At 48.8% G+C, this 26911-nt stretch overlaps 1 protein-coding gene across 2 annotated transcripts in view; it reads right to left on the bottom strand.

Annotated features, from left to right (window-relative positions):
- KIRREL3 (kirre like nephrin family adhesion molecule 3) overlaps nucleotides 1–25652 on the bottom strand; it is a 547667-nt gene extending 522015 nt beyond the window's left edge. For both annotated transcript variants that reach the window (XM_042906397.1, XM_042906396.1), the window contains exon 1: nucleotides 25304–25652. In XM_042906397.1, coding sequence (XP_042762331.1) covers nucleotides 25304–25358 — 55 coding nt within the window. In that variant the 5' untranslated portion in view covers nucleotides 25359–25652. The remainder of the gene's footprint in view (nucleotides 1–25303) is intronic.
- Nucleotides 25653–26911: the final 1259 nt, after the last annotated feature.

Below are 26911 nucleotides of genomic sequence, written 5' to 3' on the forward strand. Positions count from 1 at the left end.
GAGCAGGATCGGCTGCTGCCGTGTGGGGAGCTCCGGCCGCCACTGAAACCACTCTTCGGGGCTTTGGTTCAGACCTAGTTCTAGTACAAACTATCTGGACGACCCTGAGGAAGTCATTTCACCTCTCTGAGTCTCAATTCTCTTGTCCGGAATGGAGCTGTCTAGACTAGGATGGTGTGGAAGAATCGCCCAAGTTTAGGAGGTTATCGCTTGAGGAATCGCTCGAGTTCAGGAACCTCGCACAAGTTTAGGAGGTTAGACAGCTCAAGTTCAGGAACCTCAGCTGTCATTTAGAAGCTTTATGACCTTGGGCGCGTAACTCAACAGTGCTTCCATTCTGACACCTGTAAAACAAGGATAATAGTACTTTCTACAGAGTTTGGGAGACCTAAGAGCAATAATATACACAAAGTATACAATACACTGTCTGACAAGCTGGGATTTATTAAACGCTAGTGTCATTCACTCATCGATTCATTCGCTGGTTCATTGATTCATTCAACAAATACTTATCGATGCCCCCAATGTGCCAGGGCCATTCTCAGTGTTGAAGATCCAGCTGTTTACAGGACAGACAATGATCTTCCCTTGTGGTGCTCACATTTTCTTTCCCGACTAGAGGAGTTAGGTTCGTGTTCTGTGATCCTGGGAGCAAAACTAGAGCTCATGACCTCTTCAGTTACCCTGTGAGGTCCTGGAGAGCAGAGACCAATCCACTCTGCTTCCTATCTGTGCATAATAGGTGCTCAATGAATGCTTGGGGTTCAATGAAGTTATGTACGATGCAAAACACTGCAGGTGCCATATCCACAACTGAAACATTCAGTGCTTTATGTTCAGTTCTTCAGATTGTATCATCTCTTCGTATTTCAAATGTTTGCTTCTCACTCTTCTATAGTGTTTGTCACCATGCTTCCTTTCTTATCTATACCTGACTCCATTATTTCTGTACTGCCATCAGAGGGTTGTTCCAATACGCTTTATTTCTTCAACTGAGTTCTAAGAACGTGGAAAGTGCTGGCGGTCACCTTTGTGAATCCCTCCTCCAATACAGCAATCTCCTTTATGCTATCTCTGGCCCGTTATTATCCAGGCTCCCCATAAAGATGGTTGTTGATGGCAGGCTGGCTGCCTAACAAGGCCACCTGCTTCATTTTCAACAAGCTTTCATTCTTACAAGCTTCTTTCTCTGACCTTCTTATAACTTCATTGACAAGTATTTGAACACCTACTGTGTGCTTGACACCATACTGGGAACCAGAGATACAGATATGAGCACACCAGGCTTCCCACCCTCCAATGGCTGACGGTAGAGTTGAGGACTTGTTAGTTAGGGTTCTGTCCTCTAGACCACACGGGAAACTCTAACTTTTATATCTGAAAATGGTTATTTTGTTCCTTCTAAGTCATGTTTCTTAAAAGATGGTCCTTAGACCGCTGGAATGAGAATCACCTGGAATGTTTGTTTGATTGTAATTTCCTGGGCTCCTCCTGGGATTAATGAATCGGAATCTCTACAAATCTAGGGACCGGAATCACTGGAATCTGCAATTTAAACAAACACCCCAGGTGATTCTCATGCACAATAAAGCTGGAGAACCCCCAAGTCTTGCCTTTTCTGCCTAAATAATGCTGAATTCTTCTACCCTCCCTCAGATTACATAACTCCCAGACTTTTCACCATCCTGGCTCTCCAAGCCTTCTTCGTATTCCAGATGTGGTTACATCAGCAGACAGTACCATGGGATTGCTTGCGTCCCCAGTATGAACACAGCTCTGTCTACTGACAAAGCCAAAGCATTTATTATTTGTAACCATGTCATGCTACTGTCTCATATTGTGATTTCAATAAATAAACCTCCTTTAATTAAAACTCTATGGTACACCTGACACAGAAAGATTTGTTTATCAAATTTGTGAATAATACAACATACAAAGGAGAGGCAGATTACGAAATTATCACGAAATGCCTAGTCTTCTTTCTTAAATGAGATGTTAGCACGATTTGCTCTTAGCAAGCCCAAGGAGGTTTCAAGTGACCATCGGTGACTTTCAAGGCGTTTATGAACCATGAAATTAATCTCTTGGCAGATCTTTTTTCCTGGAGGTCTATATGAAGTCCACCTGTCCACTGTTCCTAGAATCTACTGCCATCTTACCCTCACTTTAAAGAAAATCATGGTATTTTTCTGGACTCTCCTATTTCCCAATTATTTCCTGACTACTGCTCACCCAGAATGATTCCTGGATCATACCTTCAAATTGTTTCAATATCCTGGGAGGTTAATTATATTGGGCCTGGTAATCAGATTTGTTTTAAGCATCATCACCATCATCATCATCATGATAGATAGCATTCAATGAATTTTTTAACGTATCAGACACTGAGTGCCTTATTTGCATCATACCTCTTAATCTACCCAATAAACATTTGACTTACATATACTTATTTCTTTTTTACAGAAGGGGAAACTGAGCCAGGAGAGGTTCCCACTGGCACAGATTTATTACATGGTGGAGCTGACACCCAGCCCTTGATCCAGGTGACCCTCCGCCATAACCTGCCATAGTCTCTTACCATCCCACACCCATCCCAGGTTTCAGTCCTTTCTTGGCCAAGTTTGTTCTCCCTCAAATGTGAAAAGCATTCCAGAAGAGTAAGTAATACCAAGAGAGAAGTTGAGAAGTTCTCTGCGACTGATTAGTATTATGCTTATCTCTCAAGACGAGCCGCCCTTTTCATTCCTTCTCGTAGAGCCTAAAGATCTCCATTTTGTTGTTTCTCACGGTCATCTTTCACTTTTTTCTTTTTTTGTAAGCTTGGCTCATTCTGTGTCTTCAGGTCACCTGCTAACTTGGTTACAGAGCCCTCCTCCTCTTCTGTCCCCACTGCGTGCTCTATGCCCCACCTTCCATCCTTTGCACATGTCTATTTACAACCTGAGCTCCTTTGACAGTTGTGTGTGAGGCTATGTTGGTTTCTTTAGATGCTGCCCCCTTCCCTTCATCAGGATAATTTGCATGGTACTATCAAAGTAACTTTTGTTTTTTGAAGTTCCCGTCTTTCTGGAGCCACCTTTTTTGATCATGCATCTTTTTATATCTTCCCTTTCTATGGATTTCAGTGATAGATCTACAGCCTAGGATAGGTATCTGACCATGCTCAGTGTCCTGTTTTTATCATAATTCTTAAGGTTAGTATTCATTTTCCTTCACGTTTCCTTGTCTGGGAAGCTTCTTGACTTCTGGTTCTGTGCACAGTGCATTAAGTCACTGGTGCTACCAATGGCCTCAATGCCCCTGGTTGGTGCCACACTGAGATCCTTGCAACTCCTTGAATGGGGGGATGCATTCTCACGCTTCCAGGATTTAGCATATGGCATTTCCTCTGCCTGGAATGCCCTTTCTTTCCCCTAAACTCTCTCCCTCTCCCCCACCACCCCCCTTCCTTCTGTCCATTTTCTCAGCTACCTTCAACTCATCTTTGGAACTTTTGCCTCACAAAAGATATTTCCTCCCCACCAGGCGGGTTAGCACCCCTCCTGTCTGCTCCCGCAGAAATAACTGTGCACAGACCTCCCCCCACCCTCAGTCCCCTTCTTTCTGTACTCTAATTGTTTGTGTTCTTATCTGTCTTCCCTTCTGTGCCCTGCACTCCTGGATACATTGGGATGCACTTGCCTTTCTGGAAGTTTGGCACACTTTCCAGTGAGCATGAGAAAACAACACGGACCTTAGCAAGAGGTGGGAGATAGGACTTAAGGGAGAGAATGGCAAATGCACAACTCTCAAACAAAACTGCACTCCCCAACACTGTCAAAAGCACACCGTCTGAGACAAGCGCCGATTAAGGACATAGAGTCCAAATTCACCTGGAACAAAAGACCCATCTATAACCATTATTTATCATCCAGAAAACACTCCCTTTTTGTTCCATTGTCAATGCTCCACAGACCACATCTGCTCTTGGACAGAGCGGGAAGAGAAGGACAGAGAAATGAATAGCAATGAGAGTATGAGTTTCCTTTATTTATTTATTTTACATATAAATCAGCTAATCTGTTTAACATTCATATTAAAGTTGTAATCACCTTTGCACACATTAAAATACAAACTAGCACAAGTAATAGGCCTTAAGGACAACATTACAATAGCTATTAACATGTAACAGCTACCTTATCAACTTACAACATCCCTATAAAATAATAACTGCATCCAGGATTGATTTGAGGGAAACTCATTCTCCCAGAGCACTGAAGCCTGACACAGAGTCTGGGGAAAGCTGAGAGTCTGGCTGCTCTCTGGTTGGAGGCAGCTTGGGGTATGGGCAAGAACCTGAGACGGGGAGTCAGAAGGCTTGAGCCTTCTTTCACTTTGGCTCCATTATCCACTGGGGATACGACCTGGGACAAATTTCTTAACCTCAGTGAGACTCCATTTTCTCACCTCCAAAATGGAAATGAGGATCTTGGCACAGTGTTTTTAGTGGAGAATTAAGTGATCATGAGCATACGGAGCAGGTGCTTCATAAATGTCAGTGTCTTTTCAAGATATCTGGGTGCTAAAGGGGCCAGGACTGAACAGGATGATGCGGAGACCTTGACATGCCCTAAACAATACTGAAACTTTCCCACAGGTTCATTTCATTTACTCATTAAACGTCTGTTGAGCACTGTCATAGATGATCAGATGGTATAAAAAATGTTAAAGCATCAGGGTTTCTCTCCTTATGGTACTTGCAATTGAGTTGGTAAGATACCAAGTAAACAACAAGCTGAACAGCACTGAACACAGGAGACAACAGAATACGTATGTCATGTCACAGGAGGACAAAGAAATGAGCGACTCTGAGCTGGCCACAGGAAATAACTTCATGGAAGAGGTGATGTTTGAGTTGAGCCTTGAAATATGAAGAATATTTCAATAAATGGTGAGGAATGAGCATTCTAAGCCAAAGGAACAGCATAAACAAAGACATGAGGTAGAGAATATCCCGAGAATATCTTTCTTTCTTTCTTTGTTTTTCTGAAGCTTGGAGAATAAAGAGGAATGCAGACAAGATGATGCCAGATAAGCAGCTGGTGCCAGATATTAGAGTAATTTAAGTGTGAGGTGATGGTTAGACCTCAGAGAGCAAGTGGGGGTGTTTGGGCCTCAGTTTATCAGCCAAGGATAGCCCACGGACCTGGGTGCGATGGGGAAGAAGTGAATCTGACAGATGACCTAGGAAGATACACGTAGTGAAGAGTGACAGTGGTGATGGATGACTTTGGAAAAAAGTGATGGATTTGATAGGATGCTGTAATATTCTGGAAGAAAATGATGAGAATGAGTAGGGGAAGAGAAGGGACAATGTGAATACGATTTGTCATGACAGAGAACTGGTCGGATGTAGGAGAGAGGCAGGTAATGACTCAGATTTCAGAAGAAGGTGGGAATACGGGGCTACCCTTGACTGAGATTAGGACCACAATGGGGGATAAAACGAGGAGTTTAATTTTCAGATTGTTGAATTCGACGCGACAATGGTACACACGAGAGCCTCTTGGAGCAGGAAACTGAGTGACTCACAAGTATATTTTCATTGCTACTTGCTCTCATAATTGGCCACTGGCATGTGTGCAAGGAACATAAACTTGGAACTACCCAAGATTCGGTTAGGACAAGATAAAACACTTTGGGATCGCTTAGGAATGTCGATCCCCAGTACGTAAGCAAGAAACGATGGTGTATTTAGAGCTCTACGCAGGGGACAACTGGTAACCCAACTGAAATTCCCACAAAGTGCTATTCTTACACAACGGGCCTATAGATTTTAAGGCTGAGTAACCGAAGCCACACCACAGGCCCACCTGAGAGGTCCTAAGAGAAGGAACCCATGACTTTTGATAAAAAGAAGAAAATATGGCCAGTAGAACCCCAGTGGGCCTTTCTTATGTTTACAAGCTATTCTATCTTATATGTTCTTCGAGTTTAGCCCAGGGCCCAGGCGGGCTACAGGAGATGTTAACACTGAGGAGCTGCAGTGACCGACATCAAACGGCTTCCTCACTAGAGCCTGGAGAAGGACTGATGGCCTTCAGGCCCACTGAAAGCATGTTGACTCACTGCCATCATCTGTAGAAAAATAACCAGGAGGTATTAGGTATCTTATAGCTAGAGGGCTCCAAGCAGAAGATAGTTCAGCCCCTTCCACACCTGTACCTGTCTGGCTGAAACAGGACTCTGCCCCTGACTATCCAATTCTATGCGGGAAAGGCAATTAGGCTTTTCTTAAGACGGAAAAACATCTTGCCTTTTATGGCGTTATGAACACCGTGTGTCTGAAAAGACCTCAAGCCGCATACATCTGGGGGGCTGTTTTCAATACACGCCTTCAGTGAAGTAGGCTCCGAGTTTGGTGCCTGGAAGCTGTAGGGGAGGCGACTATCTTCACCCCACCCTAGAAGGTCCCTCCCCTGCCCCAGCCCGGGGCCCAGCTGGGCCTCTGGTGGTCGTGCCTGGTGGTGGTGGTGCCTTGGGAGATTTCTGAGCTCCTGCACCACACACTCCCTCGCAGGGGCTCTGCCAGGGATGGCAGCCTTTAAACGCCTCATTAATATTCAAATCTATTCAAGTCATTTCAATTTGAATTCTATGCATATTATCAGATAGAACAAAATGCAAATATATACAAATTCATCCATAGGAAGAAATAAATAGGGGGAGCTCTGCATAATGGGATTATAATCATTCTCAGGGCTTGTCTTTAATTCCCCAGAGCCCTGAGAACCAGGGCCAGTTGTGATGCTCTCCCTGGGACTGTTCAGCCACCACGTAACCTTTCCTGGGCCCAGGCTCTTGGAGGGTTGCACATTTTATAGATCTAAAGATGCTATCATTGTCCGCTGATTGTGTCTCTTCCTGCCCTTCCAAGACTCTTGGGGAACTGGGAGGGTGAGCACGGGATGGGGGCAGACTCAGATGCCCGGCTGGGGGACTCGCATTTTGCTACTTCCGGAGGCCCAGGAACTGGCCTCGGACAGGATTGGTCAGTCTGGCCCTCCCCATACACCAAAGGAAGGGGTCTCTCTGCCCCAAGCTTCCTACAGCATCTTGGTGTATCTCATGCTGGGGTAGACAGGGAGGGGCTAAGCTTCCAAATTTCTTAAACCTCTAACCTGAGGAAGACTTCATAAAGCCTTTAAGGTATATCAACTGCCAGGTTTCAGTGGACAGGTCTGCTACTAACCTTATGTGTCTACCCTTGTACTGAATCTCATGACCTGAATGGTCCAAAGCGGTGTCTAATACCAAGATAACATACGCTCTCCCTTGCTTTGTCACATGGTAAGACACACGAGCTCGTCCCTGAGCCTGCAACCCTACATTCACTTCCACACAGTTTATATCCACTCCCTCGTGCCTCCTTCCCAGCCAGATCCTCAGTCAAAAGCCAGAAACTCAACCAGGCATGGAGGCAAAGAGAGAAAAATCAAAGTTCAGGCAATAAACCTCCTACCCTACAGCAAATCACATGTAGACAAACACAGCGCCTATTTCTCCTTTGTCTTACACTGTTGTTGTTGTTGTTGTTGTTGTTGTTGTTGTTGATCTCTGTTTCATTTCAATTACTCCAAAGACAGGAGGAGGCTGTGCTATATGGTATTTTAAAGGAGAGTTCCCATACTCCACGCTAATGAAGCCAAAGTAAATTGCTATCAAGAATCATTTAGTGAGGTTTAACTACAGAATCTAATAGATGTTCCCCTTAATCTCTTCCCCATGAGACCCAATGATAGTGGCATTATCATTTATAAATATAAATGAGCAGAAAGATCATTTGAGTTTACAGACAGGGAGACTGAGGCACAGAGTTCTCACACAGAGAGAATGGCTACATTTTCCTGAAAGGAGGGGGCCACCCAACTCCATCTTGTCTCTGGTTCCTGTGATAGGCAGAATAATGAGCCCAGAAAGACATCCGTGTCCTACTCCTTGAAGGTAATCCTTGAACATCTTGAAGATGTTACCTTACGAGGCAAAAAGCACCGCAGCTGTGATTCAGCTAAAAGATCCTGAGATGGGGAGATTATCCTGGATTATGTGGGTGGGCCCGGGGAATCACAAGATCCATACAGGAGAGAGGCAAAGAGGGCCAGCTTCAGTAGGAGGTGTGATGATGGAAGCCAGAGGTTGCCATGATTCAGGGAAGAAGCCACGAACCAAGGAAGGTACTGGAAGCCTGAAGAGGCCAGGACACCAGTTTTCTCCTGTAGCCTCCAGAAAGAACCAACGTAAGCTTCAGCCCACAGAGACCCACCCACGGTAGACTTCAGACACCCAGAATTATAATACAATTGTGTTGTCTTAAGCCATTTAAGTTTGTCCTGTGGCCACAGGAGATGCAAGAAACGAAAATAGACCCTACACCGCCTTTCTCAACTGGGGTTTCTCGTCTGAACCCAGAAGATAATACAAATAATAATAAATAAAATATTTTTTCTTCTTATAACTAGCACTGATTCAGATGCTTAGCAAATAGTTTATTTCATTAATACAATGGATGCCTTTAGGGCATCAGAGCTTAATTCTTCCGATGAACCCTGCTGAGTAGGGCTGCATGGCCTCACCTGCTCCCCCAGAAAGCCACCCAGTATCGGGCCTTGAAAACAGACCGGGGACCCTTGAGCTGTCTTATTCTGTCCTTGGGCACCAGCACAACACATCTGGAAACACCGAACCACACCTCTGCGCAGTGTCTCATAACAATGTTGCCTTCACAATGTTTCAAGGCACACCTCAGTAAGTAACTACTTTGTGAGGGCAGGTAGGAGAGAAAGCCTGGTTCCCTTTTGCCTTTGAGGGCCAGGCCCAGAGTCAGGCCACCGGTATGTGACAGGGCAGTGGCCTCTTGGCCTCTTGTCCAGAGCCCGTGCCACAGGCTAGGGATGAAGAGCTACACAGGGTGCACTAGACACTCAACAGTACTGACAGGCTGACGGACTGGCTCTTCATGGCAGATGCACCATGGGAAGAGTAATGGCCAATGTGCCCCGTGATTTAAGGCTGCCCTGGGGGAGTGCCCAGGCTACTCCCAGGCACTGGTACTGCCCTTACTATAATGGAGCTGTTATCTTTTCTTTATGATGCCTCAGTTACAAGAGAGCCTCAGTCAAGGGCAGTGTGTGTGTGTGTGTGTGTGTGTGTGTGTGTGTGTGTGTGTTTCACCAGCCTCTGCACAGAGAACTCTATGCCTTACCTGGAACCAGCTATTACTATTTCACCAGCACCTCTGTCCGAGCTCCTCAGACATGGCTATTCTGCCTCACGGTGGAGGTACTCAGCCCATCACGCTCCATGGGATGACGCGGGAAATACCCCCGAGGGCCCACTGCACCCGGCACACTCTAAGAGTAAGTTCCTCAGAGGCAGGAACCCAGGGGGAGACACAGGAGGGGCGGTGGGAGAACCACAGGGCCTGGATTAGGAAGTCCTGGGTTTTCCTCTTACCTTTCACACCTACCACCCGTATGACTTAAAAGAGGCCACTTAACATCACTCGGTCTCGTTTTTCTTATTTTTCAAGGTGAGGGTAAGAGTCGACCCTAATAAATGTGAAAGGGTTTTGGAAAGCATAAAGTGCTATATAGACGCAAGGAGGGATTAAATTATTATCACCTCTTCCCCAAGGATTGCTTTGTGCTCACAGGCATTCTAGTCGCAGAATGCAATAATAATGACAGGTAGAGTGTGTTCTCTGATAAAGCACTTTCACAGCTTGGCAAGTGACATCCCAGGCACAGAAGGTAGAATGATCCAGAACCACTGGTCAAGTGCCGACCACGTGACCAAGTTAGACAGAGGCCCTGCACAGACTGAGGTCAACAGGACCCAGTCCCCGTCTTCCAGAAACTCACAGTCTAGAAGGGAAGGCAGATAAGAAAAAGCCACTTTAATATATTATTACAAGCACTGCAAGGGGTTTGCACAGAAGGCTGTGGAAGGAAGAAGAGTGAGCATGTAAGTTGGCTTGTGAGGAGAGAGGTAAGGAAACTTCCTCCAGGAAGGAAAGTGAGAAGATCCTCAGGGTAGAAGGTAGCTGGACCAACACAGCAGAGAGCTGACATCCTTCCAGAGGAAAAAAAGGACGGATGAGCAAGCCAGGACGTGTGAGGGAGCAGAGCATACTCTTGACAGCAGCAGCTCCGTTCGGCTGGAGGGAAGGGTGTGTGTGAGAGTGGAGGAGGAGAGAGGCCAGACATCTGGCCTGAAGATCCTTCTCCTAAAGGTGCTGGGATGGCTGTTCAAGCAAGAGACAACCATCCAAGACAGAGCCTTCTGTGGCCCTGACATCTGGCACATTGGCCCTCTTCACGGCTACGCTGATGAATGGAAACTTCCAAACCTTCTTGTGCACAGGGGTGTGCCTTCATGGTCCCCATCTGGATGAGGGAGAGTCAAAGCAGTTGTTCTGAATCCTAGAGTCTTATGGTCTCCACAAGACTAAAATGCCTGTCTTCTACACACATCTCAGCTTGCTCAATCTTTCCACCTGTCTGTCCCTCCTTGCTAGACTGACAGCCACAGCCAGCTGTGCTCCCCTCCCCCTTCTTCTCTTCTATCACTACGCTCTCCGTCTGGGAACGTGCACAACAAGTACACAGCAGCCAGCAGGGAAGTTGAAGGTGTCTTTAAATTTGGCCCTGGTTCCACCTCTCTCTCTCCTCTCCATTGTTGCATTCATCGGCTCCTGGATTTGGTTTCCCATTGGTGATCTGGGCTGAATAAAGAGGTCCAGAGGCCTGGTGATGAGAACATCTTTTTTTATGAATTGAAAAATAAAATGACAGTACACAGCTCGTAGATCCCAGTTCACAATGAAGAGAATAGCAATGTCTGTGGTTGTATTGACCTTGAAGATTTTTAAAAAACAGAACGAGAATTCTCGGGGTGCATTATTATATACATTGCGAATCTCTTCACTGTGCAAAGCAGAAAATCCATCCTTTATGGACATGAGCATCTTTGGTGCACAGCGTCGACCTAAAATAAACATTCTAGTGTGCAGGTGGGAGAAAATCTATGGTGGCTCTTAACCACATTCTTGCCTGTCAGCACAGATGATCACGTTGCCCTCCTGGGCTCTCCCCAGGTGGGACAAGGCAGCAAGTCACGTGGAGAGGACTGACCCACATTCTTCTCCGTCGTGAGGAAAGCAGTGACGTCAGTGACAGACTGGCAAAGCCATCATGTTCCAAACTGTATGTGCTGGCCTTACCTCTTGTTTGACGTGGACCCGTGGTGGTTCCCGAGTCCATTCTCACTGTATATGTCATCCTATGATAACGTGACATCAAAATTCTTCGAGGCAGCTCCCATGAGTCACCTTACCTCCTCTGGTTAAATAGGAGCACTTGTACAGCCCAAGTGAATATAAACAATATTCACAGGGAGGGGAGGCCCAGGTGGGGTGGGGCGGGCAGGGTGGAGCCGGGATGCAGGTGATTTCTGTACCAGAAACGCCCCTTCCAGATACTGGTTTTCTTTCTCTGGACAAGTCTCTACTAAGCAGCTGTTTTCAAGCATCTCAATGATTATTGAGAGGGAGGTTGTGACCTCCATGCCCCATGCACTTGGTGCCACGTGAGCGTTGAAATACTCTGAATACTGATTCCATGAAAAGGGGCAAACTGGCCTGGTACAAAGGGCATTCCTACTTTCACAGGAAAATTTTCTTTTTTTCAGTTCATATGGTTGCAACCGTCCTTAGGAATGATACAAGCATCCCTGCCCTGACTGTGCGAACATTTAAGGCAGACGACGTAACATAAAAAGAAGATAATTTTACTGAAAACATGCAGCAGTACATATATTTTCACTTTCCTTGGCAAGAATTCGGTGATATGGCTCTTAGAAAATAAATAACTGCTGATGATGAGAGGGAAACGCAGATTTCCTTTTTTTTTTAAATTTTTTAATGTTTATTTATTTATTTTAGAAAGAGTAAAAGGAAGAGTGAGAGAGCAGGAGAAGGGACAGAGAGAGAGGGAGACGGAGAATCCCAAGCAGGCTCCGCTCTGTCAGTGAGAAGCCCAATGCGGGGCTCGAACTCACCAACAGTGAGATCATGACCTGAGCCGAAATTAAGAGTCAGACGCTCAACCAGCTGAGCCACCCAGGCCATCCCAAGATTACCTCATATTATTAGCAGGAAAACAGGGGAGGGAAATAGTAAGGTTTTCCGGATGGTATTTGAGTCTGGTCAGCTCAGCATTTAGTTGTTTTTACTACAAAGTATGGACTTGTATCTGTGAATAGCTCTGCCCTGGTTCGATGAAGAGAAAACCCAAAGCAAAGCTCATGGCCGGAGCAAGGGGCATCCACGTGGAACTGGAGCCCTGGTAACAGCTGACAATGCACTGCCGATGTGATCCGTGTGTCCCACTGAAACGCTCAGACTGTGGCATGAAAAGAAGAAATGTTATGTCTTGCACGCAGCGATCTGCCTCACATTCCTCCTCTGTATTCCTCTGACTCAGTCTTAAAGGGGCTTTGAAAACGTCAAGGAACTTTTGTGTTTTGCTAGTTTATCTTAAGCGTCTATCTTAAACTAATACTATGATCTTGAGCATGGCCTAGGTGGATGCGTGCCATCTCGGAAATGATTGCTGACATCAGGTAAGATGTACCTGCCGGAACCAAAGTGCGGAGAATTGAGCCTGAACGGCATTCAGACCCTCTGACGTTCCAGGAGTCTTTTCTATTTCTCCCTAACGACCATTATTAATCATTTCAGAACCATGTGGTGTCCTGACATTTTTATGATCCTGGACTTGACAGAAAGAAGGGTTTTGATGTCCTGGAATGCCTTTTCATGCAGAGTAGCTCCACTCTGAGGCACAGAACTAACACCAGGCGAACCTCTCCTTAAGCAGAATGGGATTTAATCTTTCTTTCTTTCTTTCTTTTAAAGCCACTGGAAGAAAGTTAGGTGATGATGGGCTCTTGTTAAGAAATCAGCATTTGGCTTTCCAAATGTTCAGCTAAACTGGAGCCGGGTTGTGAAAGTAAGAACAGCTGCCAGCCACGGAGCAGAGCTTCTCAAATTCTTACTCAGCTTCTGTCCTGGGGGAGAGCTCTCCTTTCACTTGGACCAACTCTTCTTTCCAAGCCCTGCAAGTTATGAAGGCGGGGGACCTTTGGCCGGGCCAGGGGTTCTGCAGCATACCGCCAAGTCACATGGCTGCGCAGGTACCGGTGCGAAGGGGATTCCTCCCGAAGAGATGGGCGGGGCGGGGGGGGGGATTCGGGGTGCACATACCAGTGTCTGAATGGCCGTCCTATCACTCGCCAGTAGGGAGAGGCAAGGTTACGGAACATGTGGGCAAGTTAAGGCATCTAAACCTCATAATCTAATCTAATCGAAGCCTCGGGAATCTAATCCCTGCTTTACCGGGGTGCTAGGAGGATGATACAGGAAAATGCATGCAAAGCTTAGCAAACTTAGCTCTAGGTCTCAATGACGCCTCCCCATGGCTCGCTCCAAGGCAGCAACCACGAGGCGTTAGTAACGGAGAGAAGAGACACGCTCCGAGGCTGGCATCTGGAGCCCATTACACATTTTGATTCTTTCCTATTCTCACCATTTCCCCTCTCCCCCATTCAGCTTTCCATTGAGGGATCCCATAGTCCTAATAAAGGTCATGTTTATGAAAGTAGAAAAGGGAGCAGGTGGCCAGACATAAGCAGAGCCAACAGCACGTACCCCATTGGTATAACATCTTTTTCTACGGGGAGGGGAACCATCTCCACGACTTTCAGCAAATTCTCAGAGTATACGGTTCTAGTTTTCCTCGCTGACCCATGCAGTTTGAAATCAGGTTTTGCCAACTCTGGGCAAAAAGTTTTCTTCTCTGATGTGAGATGCTCGAGTCGTCACCTGCCATGACTACACCGATAACATGGACAGAGCGATCCTACCTTCTCACCAGCCCCACTGCACACGCCCTCCCCACCCCACCCGGCTCCCAGGAAGACAGACAGTGTGACAACATGGACAGACTGGGCCTGTGGCAAGTCTCCTTGCTAGTGAGAAAGCTGAATCAGGTGCAGAAGGCCGCTTGGGGTTAAGCAAACATCATCTAAAATCCTACCAGCAACCAAACTTGATAGCTACCAAACAAGCAGCATAAACGGCCAGTCTACCAGCCACTTGAGCCACACAGAGACCAGGAGTGAGCTGCTCCAGGGATGGCCTCACCCTCACCCCGTGCCCCACATACACAGACTCCAGGGTCTGACACACATCCTCCTTGGCAATCCTCAAAAGGTGAAAAAGGCAAGCTGCTACCCCCCCGCAGGGTTGGCCCCCGCTTCCAGTGCCTGCCATCAGGACCTCGCTACAGAGCCTGGTAATTTGCACTCTGAAACAAACAGCCACTGCCCAGGGAGGTGCGTTTTAATGGTGTCTGTTTCTGTCCGGGGATGGAAACAGAGTAGCACCTCTTCAGCCTGCGGGGAGATCAGGAACAATGAGGAAGAATTTTCGCAACTGGTTGTTTTGCCTTTTTCAGCAGGAGAGGGGAGCTGCGGGCAGAAATATTGGCTCTGGGGTCATTCAAGGGGCAGACACCTGGAGAGAGGGGCAGTGGGCCCAGGCTGGGGGCTGGGGGCAGGGGGGAAACGGAGCTCCTGGCTGCCAGCCGCCCCAGGAGGGGAATGATGCATTTATCACCCACAGGAGGGACACCAGCGTAGGGAAACACCTGCCACGGGGAAATGGACAGCTAGCTGAGGTCCTCTGCTCCCTCTCTTTGCGGCTCCTTCTCGTCCCTGGGCATTTTTAATTGTACCCACCTACCTTTTTTTTTTCAGACATTCCCCTTAAGCACTCTGCCCTCACATCCATCAGAAACAGGCAGGAAGGACCCGAGCTTCCCAGGAGAGCTGCTGCCATCCGGAAGGCTTGCTCTTTCCCTCCGTGCCTTTTCCCTGCCCCAGCCCCACCCATGGTGGGCAAAGGAGGGCCAGGCACCCTGACTAGAGAGCCTGGCTCTTCCTGCTACTAAGGGCCTCCCTGGGCCTCAGCTCAGCTCACTCCTGGGCTTTGTAAGCGCTGCTGCTGCCACCATCAGGCGGATGGAGGAACCGCAGCTCTTTTTATGTCCCCAAACCTTCCCGGGGATTTTAGGTCCCCAAACCTCCCACCAGCTCCTGCCTGATGCGGACCCAAGGGAAGAACAGGCCCAGACCGTGGCCCCTCACACAGGTGCAGAAGGGACCGTGGCCCCTCACACAGCCTTTTCTCTGTAAGAAAAAGGCTTCAGAGGTCAGCTCCCTGCTGAAATGGGACTCCCTGTGAATGTGGGGTAGCATCCTTCAGCCAGGTGTGGAAGAGTCCTAGAGTATGGAGGGTAAAGCCACTGGGAGGTTAACTGGCAACCTCTCTGTCACAAGGGGCAGGCAGGGAGGGCGGCAGTCGCTTCTCCTGTGGTACCTGGGATGGGTCTCCAGGAAAAAGCTCTACGTTTCTGTCCCCTGGTTGCCTGCATGATGAGCCAACCTGGCCCCAGTGTCACTCTGAAGCTGTCATAGCTCCCAGCATCGCCAAGGGTGACAGGTGGACTGTCACACTGCACCAGAGCCGAGTCACCTGTGACACTTGCAGGTGACTGACAGAAATGGGAACTGACGTGCATTAAAGAACAGAAGGACAGGACTGGGTTTTTCGCTGAAACTGAGGAGTGGGTGGCTTGCCAGAGGATGTTTCTCTTGGCAGCGTCCCTGGTGACCCAGTGGGCATTCAAGGCCTTACTCGGAGAGGAACAACTTCCCACTCCGAATAGTGGGGATCCTTCCTCTGCCCTCCTGTGGGGGCCTGTCAGCCCCTGCACGTGTGATGTCAGAAACACGGCTTTCTCTTCCTTTTACTGTTTCTCACCATTCAGTCCAATATTTCAACATTTATTCAGAGTCTCCTATGTGCCGAATAGCATGCCTAGCATCCACATCAGTGGATGGACAAAAGAAATGGATATTTTAATCACCCAATTCAGAGAATAAAAGTTCCTCACTGCCATTGCCTTTTGTGTGTGTGTGTGTGTGTGTGTGTGTGTGTGTGTGTGTGTTAAAACAGCTCCAAAAGGGGGCGCCTGGGTGGCTCAGTCAGTTAAGCGCCCGACTTCGGCTCAGGTCATGATCTCACGGTCCGTGAGTTCGAGTCCCGCGTCGGGCTCTGTGCTGACAGCTCAGAGCCTGGAGCCTGTTTCGGATTCTGTGTCTCCCTCTCTCTCTGACCCTCCCCCGTTCATGCTCTGTCTCTCTCTTGTCTCAAAAATAAATAAAAATTTAAAAAAAAATTAAAAAAAAAATAACAGCTCCAAAAGGAACTACCCAAGCAACATCTCCTTGACTGCTATTCAACCCAAGAGGCTGGCCTCTTATTCCCCTGGGGAAACCTTGTGCCCTCAAGGTAAAAGCTGAATGCCAGAAGATGAAGGAACCCACTCAGAAAGAGTCAGGAATCAAAAGACAGAGCTGCAGGGCTAGGTCGTGGTTCGAAGGTCAGCTCCCTGATTGTCACGGGAAATCCTTGAAATCCTTCTCTATGCCTCCACATGGAGGATTCCCACAAGTTGGAGGACCTGTTCCGTCTTGTGCCACAGCCTAGAACCTTCTACGCAATTTTCAGCGTGGGTGACGTGGAGCAGCTTAAGCCTCCCTGCATCTCGAGAAGCGCCAGGGCAGGCGAAAAAGGGAACCAGAGGAGAGTGACTCTGGTCAAGGGACACAACCTTTCAGAGGGCAGGACAGTGATGACAGCTGCCTCTCATGCTATAAGCAGTGCTTGTGAATAGCACTCTACAGCTTGTGAAGCTCGGTATCAACCCTCCTCCTCATCATCCTCATGCAAACATTCTTATTACCACCACCACCACCATCCAAAAGGATGTGCCTGGCACGGGCAAGAAAATGCGCCGGACAGAGCCATCTGTAACACGTCATCTATCTTCTAGGAATTCATTAGCCCAAATCAATAGGCTGTGGCTAATAGATAAGATTCAGGGAATCTTTGGGGGGGGGGGGGATCTGGATGACATCTATTCTAACTCTTTGGTCCACTGCTTGGGAAGGGACTCTTCAAGTCTTGGTGGCCGGAATTCTACTCTTAGAATGCTTTCAGCAATGGGAGACTATTCAATGGGCTGGCCTGAGACACTAGAGTTAAATAGCAACTGTCTGAGAAACGTCACTGCCTATTTTCTTGCAAAACAATGCAGGTTTTGCTTTGCCATCGAGCTTGTTCTTAGTCCCCGCTCACTCCTGATGAGAGCAGGCTCAAACATGGAACACATGAGAGTATCTGATGACGTTCTTTACTCTTGAAAGAAAGGTTACTTGGTGGTAGAGACCTGTAAACATCCCTAACGTCTTCTGGGTAGAATCACTTAGCCTGTAACCTTGTTTTCCCCAAAGACAGCATAGCTTCTCTTCAGAAAAGCAAAGAAATCATCAGCAAAAGGTCTCTAGGCATTTCCCCCTTATCTCATTCTTGTTCTTGTCTCCCTACCTGGTTTACCATTCGTCCTCAATGCGGGGCTGGCATGGGGAAATCCCATTCCTCGGTGCCTACACCATCTAACAATCCAGTGTGTCCCCAGCCATCCCAGCTTCCATCCCAGCTTTCTTTCTTTCCACATTCTGTATCTAACGCACTGTTCCTAAGTGTGTGTTTACCCAACCTTCTTCTCTGCCTTCCTCCGGAATGGAGACCAACAGTTAAGGTCGGTTCGTCCATACTTACCCTCTTGCTCACTTTTTGCCACCCTTTTGGAGGCTGGCTATGGAGGAAAAGGAACTGGAAAGAGTGAGTATTTTTCCATTCAAGTCCCATATAAGAAACAGGGGATACCAAGAAAAATAAATCACATGTGGATGCTTCCCCCTTTTTTGTCCATAGGACCCAAGGCGTAGAGAGGAGTACAGACCCAGAGATAACTAACAATGTTTCTAAAGGCAGATTTAATCCTGATGGTCCATCATCAAACATTCAGCATGGTATTTTTGACAAACTGACCCTCTCCTTCCCAAGCTTCTTACTACCCTCAGCGCACTCACATTCCAGCCACCCACACTACCCATTGCTTCCGAATATATGACATTCTATCCTGCTTTCTTTCTTTTGCATACACTCTAAGCCACAGCCTGAAATACTCTTCTCTCCCCCCAACCCCCCCGCCGGGAGGGCTCCCAGACATCCTCTGAAATCGATACAGCCTTTCCTGATGCCCTCGGCCATTTCGGCCGCTCTCAGAATACTCCTGACAACTCTGAGCCCATCTGTGACCGTGGGTCAAAGTGTCTGCTCCCTGACCCGACTGACCCCACTGGGGCAGAAATACTGTCTGAGGGGTCTTTGAATCAAAAGTCCCTGGCACAGTGCCCACCGCACAGTAGGCCCACGATGCGCGCTGGCCGAGTGGTCAAGGGCTGAGCTTTGGTGTCATAGCTTGCTATCTGATCACAAAGGACGGACTGAGAGAAGGTGGTTCTCTGAGACACCAGGCGACATGGAGCCCCTGGGGATAAAGTGTGGAAAGACGAATGCGAGGCTTGGCGGTCACTGTTCCAAGTCGGTGTCAGATCTCAAACTCCTGTCTTCTAGGCATCGGTTAGAAAGACACTGAACTTGCAATAACTGTCCAGGGAACACAGACCAAGTAAGAAGACCATCTTGATAATTCAGCCTGATAATCACGCATCTTTTTTATACTGACAATCCAGCCATGGCAGGGTTGGTTTCAGTTTTTTGGTTTCAGTTTTCAAAAAAACAGCCTCAGGTAAAATCTCTCTCACTCTGCCCAGGAGGAAACCAACCCCAGGTGGAAGATTACAGGGGGGATCTCACCTCCCCTTTCAGGAAAAGGCAAAGGGCGGATCTGTTCTAAGTTCTGGACATCGCTACACTTTAGCAATGAGTGGTGTCCATCTAGGGTGGGGTCACAGATGGGAGGAATCTGGAGAGGGCATGAGAAGACTTTTAGACTGTGGGGCGGGATGGGGGAGGGGAACCTCCCCGGGGCATGCCTGAGGAACCCGGATCTGGCTACTCCCTTGCCTTTATTTCCAGGAAGGAGATGGGGGAGTGTGAACTCTCCCCTCCAAGCCCCAGCAAGGACTGCAACAGAGTAATTCCGCAGGGAGCACGATTCATCCATGCTGGCCGCTATTTCCATGGGTTTGCCTTGTTACGAGCATACCCAAGAAAAGCTGACATTTATTTAATCCTCGTAGTGGTGTTGACTGTGTACTCACCGAAACATTGTATGCTTGCGGAAGACATTTGTTTCCAAGCAGCTTATGCTAAATTGCAGTGATATAAAGGAAACACTTATCCAATATTGACATTTACTGACTTCTAGAAATGTACAGCCAGAGTACTCATTTTTAAAGTCAGGAGAAGAGAAAAGAGGAAAAGCACAATGTTTGATCCCTAGCTCCTTCAGTGGCTCAGGAGCAAGAAGTTCATTCACGCTCACGTTAAATATGGTGGTGGAGATCCTTACTCTATGGCAACAGTGTGGGTTCTGAGAGCATGTGGAATGTTGAAGCCCTTCTATGCTGAATTCCCAAGCTCTGGCAGAAAGCAGGACACGACATTCTTTGCATGAATGTGGGAGAAGTATTCCAATGATCTATAAGGTATCTATATTCTTTTTTTTTTTTTTTAAGTTTATTTATTTTTGAGAGGGAGAGAGAGAGAGAGTAGGGGAGGGGCAGAAAGAGAGGGAGACACAGAATCTGAAGCAGACTCCAGGCTCTGAGCACAGAACCCAACGCGAGGCTCAAACTCACAAACCAGGAGATCATGACCTGAGCTGATGTCAGAGGCGTAACCGACTGAGCCACCCAGGCGCCCCTAGGTATCTGTATTACTGGATGTGCACACCTAACTGTAGTTTCTGGCTTTGCCTAGGGAAAAGAAAGTGACATCAGGGACAGCAGTGTGCCTCAATGTAGAGGGCTGTCTGGATCACTCCCCTCGCTGGGAATGAAAACCCTCTCTATTTGGAAAACAGGGTGAAGTTCGTACATTCCAGCACGGGATACTGCCTCACTCCCTGTGGACAGCAGTGACGCGGACGTGAAACCCAAGGGGAACAGACAACGCCTGGAGCTGGAGCCCCTACCAGCCCCGGCACCATGAACACTGGGGTGTCCACTGACCTACGGAAAGGCTGGAGCCCCAATCGCTGTGCTGCAAAAACCACCATGAGATCAGGATTATTGGAGTGGTTAAGAGTCCAGTCAGCTCATGATCTTTAGAAGCTTCCCCACTGCTGAATTAGAGCGTCCCTGCTCCCAGGCACAGGGCCTCACTCTTTCTAGGTTGACCCCTATTAAAAATGCCTGCCCTGGTGTTTCACCTACAAGTTCAGGGTTTTAGAAGGATAAGGCCTGTGGCCCGCGATGATGCCCGCGCCTATGTACCTCCCTCCCCACCCCTGGTTTACAGGAGACCCTAAAGTGAAATGCTGTTGCCCCCCAACCCAGCCCACTCCTCTAGGCAGGCAATTTTCTTCTCCTTGTTCATGTTTCCAAAACAGTTTATCTTTTTATCTCCTTGGAAGAAAAGTACTCTGCAAATCAAAGGTATCATTAGTATTGTTATTATTTTGCTATTGAAATCTCTTGAATTCACTCTGGATTATTCATGTGCTTTTCTGGGTCTGCAATATAATGCCGCCTAAGTCACCCCCACTGGGCTGAACAAAAAAGAAAAATTGCATCTTCAGGCCTAATCCCCTGCTCCACCCCGTCTCCTGCTGGCCCTGGCTCCCACCCACACAGGCACACCAGGGAGAGCGGCTCCTTGGTCCCATGCCTAGCTGGCTGCTGCCATGTTCCAAGGAAGATCCTTCTTTGTAACCCAAGAGGGAGGCCCCACTCCATACCCTGTAAGTGCAGGGTGAAGGCTCTGACCCCACCCGCACCCCTCTTCCCCTGGAGAGTTTCTCTTCCTTCCTCAATAGGTCCGGCTGGCAACAGAAAGCTCCCTGCTGGGCTTTCACAGAGACCACCCCCATGCCCAAGAGACGCGTCCCAGCTGCCCTCACCCAGAAGCTCTGTTAAAGAAGTGGTCCCGCACCCTTGGCAGTTGGGCATTGACCTTCTAGGACAAAAGAAGCTATTCTTCCTCCTCTAGACAAGACGTCATATCACTTAGGGTGCCAATGGGGGGAGGAGCATCGTGCTTGCTACTTGCCTCATCTTTTGTTATATGACGGCTCTGGGCAAGGGGAAATGTCTGCTAAGTTGTTCACTCCCAGTTTCTTGTTCCAGTGCCTTCTCAGCCTGTACCCCCTATGATCCCTCCATTCTTTCGGCTGCCTCTGATGTGCTCAGGCTATCTTCTGGTGCCCCTCCCCGTTCCCAAGGGCGTTTCTTGCAAGTTAAGGCCTCCTTCTTCTCCATGCTTCCTGCCATCCCCTGTGGCTTCCTTCATCTTAGCCGGCTGTCTCCACTCACAAGCTATGCGCCCCGCGTCTGGTTCAGGCTCTCCTATTCCCTTCGAGAGTCATGTCACCATGAACCTCCCTGCTCCTCTGGTAGACATCTGACAGCTCTTTTGGTGATTCCTGCCAGCAAGTCAGGAGGGCAAGTCACTTAGAGTCTTCCCAATGGGGAGGTGACACCCCAGATTAATCCTCAACTCAGGGACTTCATGGACAGGTAAAGGCGAGTTTTCATTTCCACCCCAACACGTTCAGAGCAGCACAGCACACATGTCAACCCAACAAGAGGTCTGGGCTCTCCAGAGTTAGAACCCTCAGACCCACCAAGTAATTAGGCCGGACCAGACTCCGTGGGAGTGCCAGGCGAAAAGGTCAGCGAGCAGGGAGGAGAACAAGTTTCCAAACAGCATCTGGGTTCAAGCCACCACCTTTGTGTCCCTGCCCCTTCCCCAGACCGTCTCGGCGTTGAGATGGGCTGGAAGGCAGGGATCTTGAGTCCTGCTAGAACACTAGTCCTCCGTAGCTACTTAAGAGGTGGATGTGCGGGCTGGATGGGGTGGCTCATGAAGATGAAGGAGGGCACAGAGGGAAATCGTTGTGGGCCAACTTAAATGATAAAGGGAAAAAAATACAGCAAGTTCTAACTTTATGGATGACAAGAGAATCGATTCTTTTTCACCCAGGGGCAGAACATGCCTCGTCTCTGCAGGAGGCAAATTGTGCTGTGACATTATCCCTCTCTGTACAAAGCACGCGGCCCTGACAGCTGATGGAAGAGGCAACCCCAGCAAGAGAGAAACCCACACGCAGCACAGACTGGCAGCTCTCCATTTCTCTGTGGGGGGAGCCAGGCCCACGGACGTTGGCTGGGGCGGAAATGGAGGGATGCCATTTGGCCTTTTACTGCCACCTTAGGAAAGAGAAATGAATATTTAATCTCCATCTACACGAAAAGCCCAAACTTTAAAAGAAGAGGGGATACAGCGCGACACTGACATCAGTTATACTTGAATTTCAGTCTCTAAAGGGTTACGGAGAAAAGTAAAGGTGAACCAGGAATGGACAACTTAGAAGAGAGGGACTCTAGGAGTCTTTCCTTATATGTTTTGGCATCAAAGTCTTCAGAGCACTGTTGGGCGCTCTCCCTCACTGTGCAAACGAAGGCGACGGGAACAGGAAGCACCAGAATTGTGTTTCCAGAAACTCTAACATGACACATAGGCTCCCAGGGTGAGAGGTGCTGGGAAGCAGATGGAGGTGTCACCAGAGTGCCAGAGAAAGACCTAAAAAGAACCCTGGACGTTTGTTTTCTCTGGGGGGGGGGGGGGGGCATTCCCGAGTCTCTGCACTTTTGCTCCGAAAGTAGCCGAGGAGGAGGAGGAAGGGTGGGTCAGATGGGTGGCTCAGCGGGGGGCACGCGAGGCAGGGTGCAACTTCCATGAGGGGGATGTCCGCGGATGTCACCTACGGCCTGTGGGCTAGTCCCGTCATGACCTCTTGGAAGTGGACATGCTCTGGCTAATAACTTGGTAAATACATGGCACTCTGGAGGTGGGCACAGGATGTGAACTAATCGTGTATGTGCAGAGGGTCAAACAGAATCCCCTGGGGGGGGGGGTTCACGATACTCGCAACAGCATCCACATTAAAACACATGTCTACCGATCAAGTCAGAAGGCATATCACAAAAGTCCACAAAAATTGTCCCACTTGGCCCTTAATTCCTGTCATTAGAGGCTGTCTATTCACAAAATGTACAGGGTCCGGGGAGGGGGTATTCTGACCAGCTACGTTCACTTTGTCTCATTGTCTTTCTTTCGGCCCGTTCTGGAGCCCCGTGTGTAGGTAGGACATCTATCATTTGGGAGGGTGGCCAGTGCTGGCCAAGCTCAGAACGCTCAGGAATAAGAAACCAGGCACTGCACGATGCTGTGGTTTCTTCCTAGTGCTCTCAGGGCTAAGGGTAGATGAAACACAGCATTTAACCTCCATAGGTAAATATTTAAAGATTCATATGAGACAGAGAAGAAATAGCTCGGTGCTGAGAAAAGGATAAGAAAAGCTGAAGATGCACACACTGCGATGCTTCAGACAGCCAAAGAGGCACTTAGATACCAAAGGCTTCTTATGCCAATCTAGAGGGGAATCAGAGCTCAAGCTTTCTAACAACGCGTGGACTGATTAAGACGTGCACTAGTCCTGTGAACATGGGTGGAGGGGTCTGGTGGGCTCCTCCTTTTAGGGATTCTCCATGCAACTTCCTGAGTAAATTGGTAAGAGGCAAAAAGGAGAACAGGAGAGTGTGTGTGTGTGTGTGTGTGTGTGTGTGTGCGCGTGCGCGCCCATAAGCAAGCACAGGGGCATCCAAGAAAGAGGGTAATCTCACAAAATGGTAATAGAACCCAAACTGTTTCTGTACCAGTGTTCTGAGATAGTTCGTATTCATTCAGCCTGAAAACTCTCGGGAAGGCAATTTATCTTCCTGCTGCTGTAGGGAACCCTGGTGAGATGCACACAACCATATGAATACATGAGTGTGTGCGCCTGTGTCTGTGTATACACATTATAATTACATACAGGGGTGGGCGTATACATACGGTTACGTGGAAAGGCCCCTCAGGGGTAATGAGGATGGCCATAAGCAAAGTTTGACAGGGGGCGAATCTGCAGTGACCACAAATACCAGTGCAAGAAAGCAGAGGAAGGAGGCGTGGGTCTTTGCTTACATGTGGCTTCTCCCTGACAGGGAGAGAGAAGGAGACATACTGTTTGCTCGCAAAGCCAGCCACCCATGGCGGAGCTCTGCTTTCTTGAAAACTTTTACCATTCATTTAATCAACAGATGGACGTGCTCTGTTGTGGATTTCTCTGAGAGAGTCCTGTCCCTCTCAGAGCCGTGCTGGCTGGCACAAATGTTGCCTCAGATGGCAGAGGCAGCGTTGGCATTCCAAAAGAGTGGGAAGGAGCCGGTTTACTTATCCCCTTCACACTCAATTCCACAGGTGACTTTTGATGCCTTTGGCTAAGTAGGCATTGGCAATCCCTCCCCAGAGTGCCCTCCCCTCCCTTCAGCACAGCCTGGCCCGAGGCTCCCAGAGGCAGGGAGCCAGCCCGGAGGTAGCAAAGTTCTTTGCAGAAAAGTCCACCAGCTTCTCTGCCCCTGCTAGGCTGCAGAAAGGAAACAATCAGCACCAGGGGCGAAATATCACTTGAGACCCTGAATCCAGGGCTGTGTAGGATTCAGAATTCAGCCTTATTCAGAGGACCCGATGAGATTCAACGAAAACGCTTTACAAGCTTTTCCCAACCGCTGCAAATTACCCCCACGGTGCATTCGGTAATCTGCAGCCACACACAGTGGCTTTGGAATACACTCAGGCAAGTCAGACCGTATTGGAGCTGAAATATCCACCTTGCACAAAGCCCTCCTTCCCTACCCTCTCCTTCTCCAACCTGAGTCTGGAGGAGACGCGGTGCCCAGAAGTTCAGAGCGGCATCGCCACACAGCCACCGCCTAATTAACATACCGGGAGCATAAAGAACTCATTTGCATCGGAGAGTTTGGGCTGGATGTTGACAAGTGAGAGGAGAGAGTCACCCCTCCCACCCCCTGCCTTCCAAAGGAAAATAAACAGTACCATTTTGTTGCATTTGCGAAGGCAAAGGAGCAAGGCCAGCGCATCTCGGACGCGTCCCTCAGTTCGAGTTTCCGAAGCCTGCCCCCCATTCCTGCCCTCAGCCTCCCGCGCCCTGACAACAACCCCAGCCGACTTTCTTTGCAACTCCAGCCTCGCGGGGGGTCCTACCTTGACTGAACAGGAAGAAGCACACGAAGAGCAGATCGAGCTGGAAAGGTTTCATTCCTTAGCGAAGCGAGGGGAAGCCGGCGGGGCAACTTGGGTTTGCAGTTAGTTTCTCTTCCCGGGCGGCTCGCCGTGCTCAGCCTCCGCCGCGGTCCTCCCGGGTTCGCGCCAACCATCTGTCTGTCCGCGCGTCCGTGCGTCCGTGCCTCCACGCGCGCGGCCCCCGGCTCTCCCTGGGCCTCCGGGTCTCCGCAGCCTGCCGAGGCCAGTGGCCGGCTCCTAGCCGCCGCGGGAAGCCGGGATCGTCAGCGACGTCCCCGCTCGGAGCAGATCCATTCTGTGGCTCTCGGCAGCCCGGGCTCACGGCTTCCTCCGGCGGGCTCCTCCCACCGCGAGCTCGCGGGCGGGCGGGCGAGGGAGCCAGTGACGAGTGACAGAAGGGCTCCTTTCACTGAAGCTGGGGCGGGGGGAGAGGGAGGGGAAACAGGTCATAATTAAAGAGGAAACACTTGGAGAAAGGAGATCTATGCGAAGCGGAGGCCGGAGGGGGGAGGCTCTGTTCTTTCTCGCCTTCTCTCCCCACCCCCCCACCCCCCACCCCCGCATTTAGGGGGAAATTCAGCTTTTGTCACCGTTATTGACCAAAAGGCATCTTGAACAGGGAGCAGGCTGTGACTTTTTGTCCACACCACATAATGTTGTTCAACGGGAGTGAAGTTAAGCATGACTATATGCATGCACACGCATTAAAATATGCATGCCCTGCCTTTTGCACAGGGGACTGGGAACCGGCTGAAAGGGAAAAGGGAAGCCACGAGGGTTGGAGGGGGCGGGGGGATGCATCTTTCCCCAGGAAGGACTTGGCCAGTGTGTGCAACGGGAGTCTCCGGAGTTGGGGAAGAGATAAGCACGTTCTGCATTTTTTGGAGACTTTCCTAGGAGGGGGAGGTAGGTAATAAAACCTGAACGTGCAAACCTTAGTTTGCTTTGCACTACTCCTGCAAAACAAAAGGAAGGAACGAGGGGGAAATCAAGCAGGTATGTGACACATGCCCATTTATTATTATTATTATCATCACCGTGGTTTGTGCATTTCCTAAAAAGGAGACGGGAGCCCGTCTTGGCATTTGCAGCCTCTCCTCTAGTAAGCACTCCATCACTCCGAGAGTGTCTTTTCTCCAAGAGGTGCTGTGAATCCTGTTGCGAAGGAGAGGCCAAGGTCATAGGCAACTGCCTCCCAAGAACCTTCAGGTCTTTTTTACCTGTGGTGAAACCTACACTCAAATCAAATTCCATGTCCTGGGTGATAACAAAGTGAATTTACCTAGGCCTATTTTCTTGGTGGACATTTAGATATACCTGGGGTACACGGGCACCGAGGGAAATAAAACCTCGGGCACAGACCATGCCTTCAAGAGCTCACGGGTATAGTGTGGAAGCAGAGGATGTAAAGAAGATACAAACTATAAGGATGCTTACAACAAAGTCTAATATGCAGCATTACATGGAAGAAGGCGGGGGGGGGGGGGTTGTAAAGAGTAAGGAGAGAAAAATGAAAGATGTTCTCTTGATGTGTGCCTTTCAGTATAAAACCAAGCATTACTTTCTTCA

The sequence above is a fragment of the Panthera leo genome, chromosome D1, assembly GCF_018350215.1.
Source record: "Panthera leo isolate Ple1 chromosome D1, P.leo_Ple1_pat1.1, whole genome shotgun sequence".
Lineage (NCBI taxonomy): Eukaryota > Metazoa > Chordata > Mammalia > Carnivora > Felidae > Panthera > Panthera leo.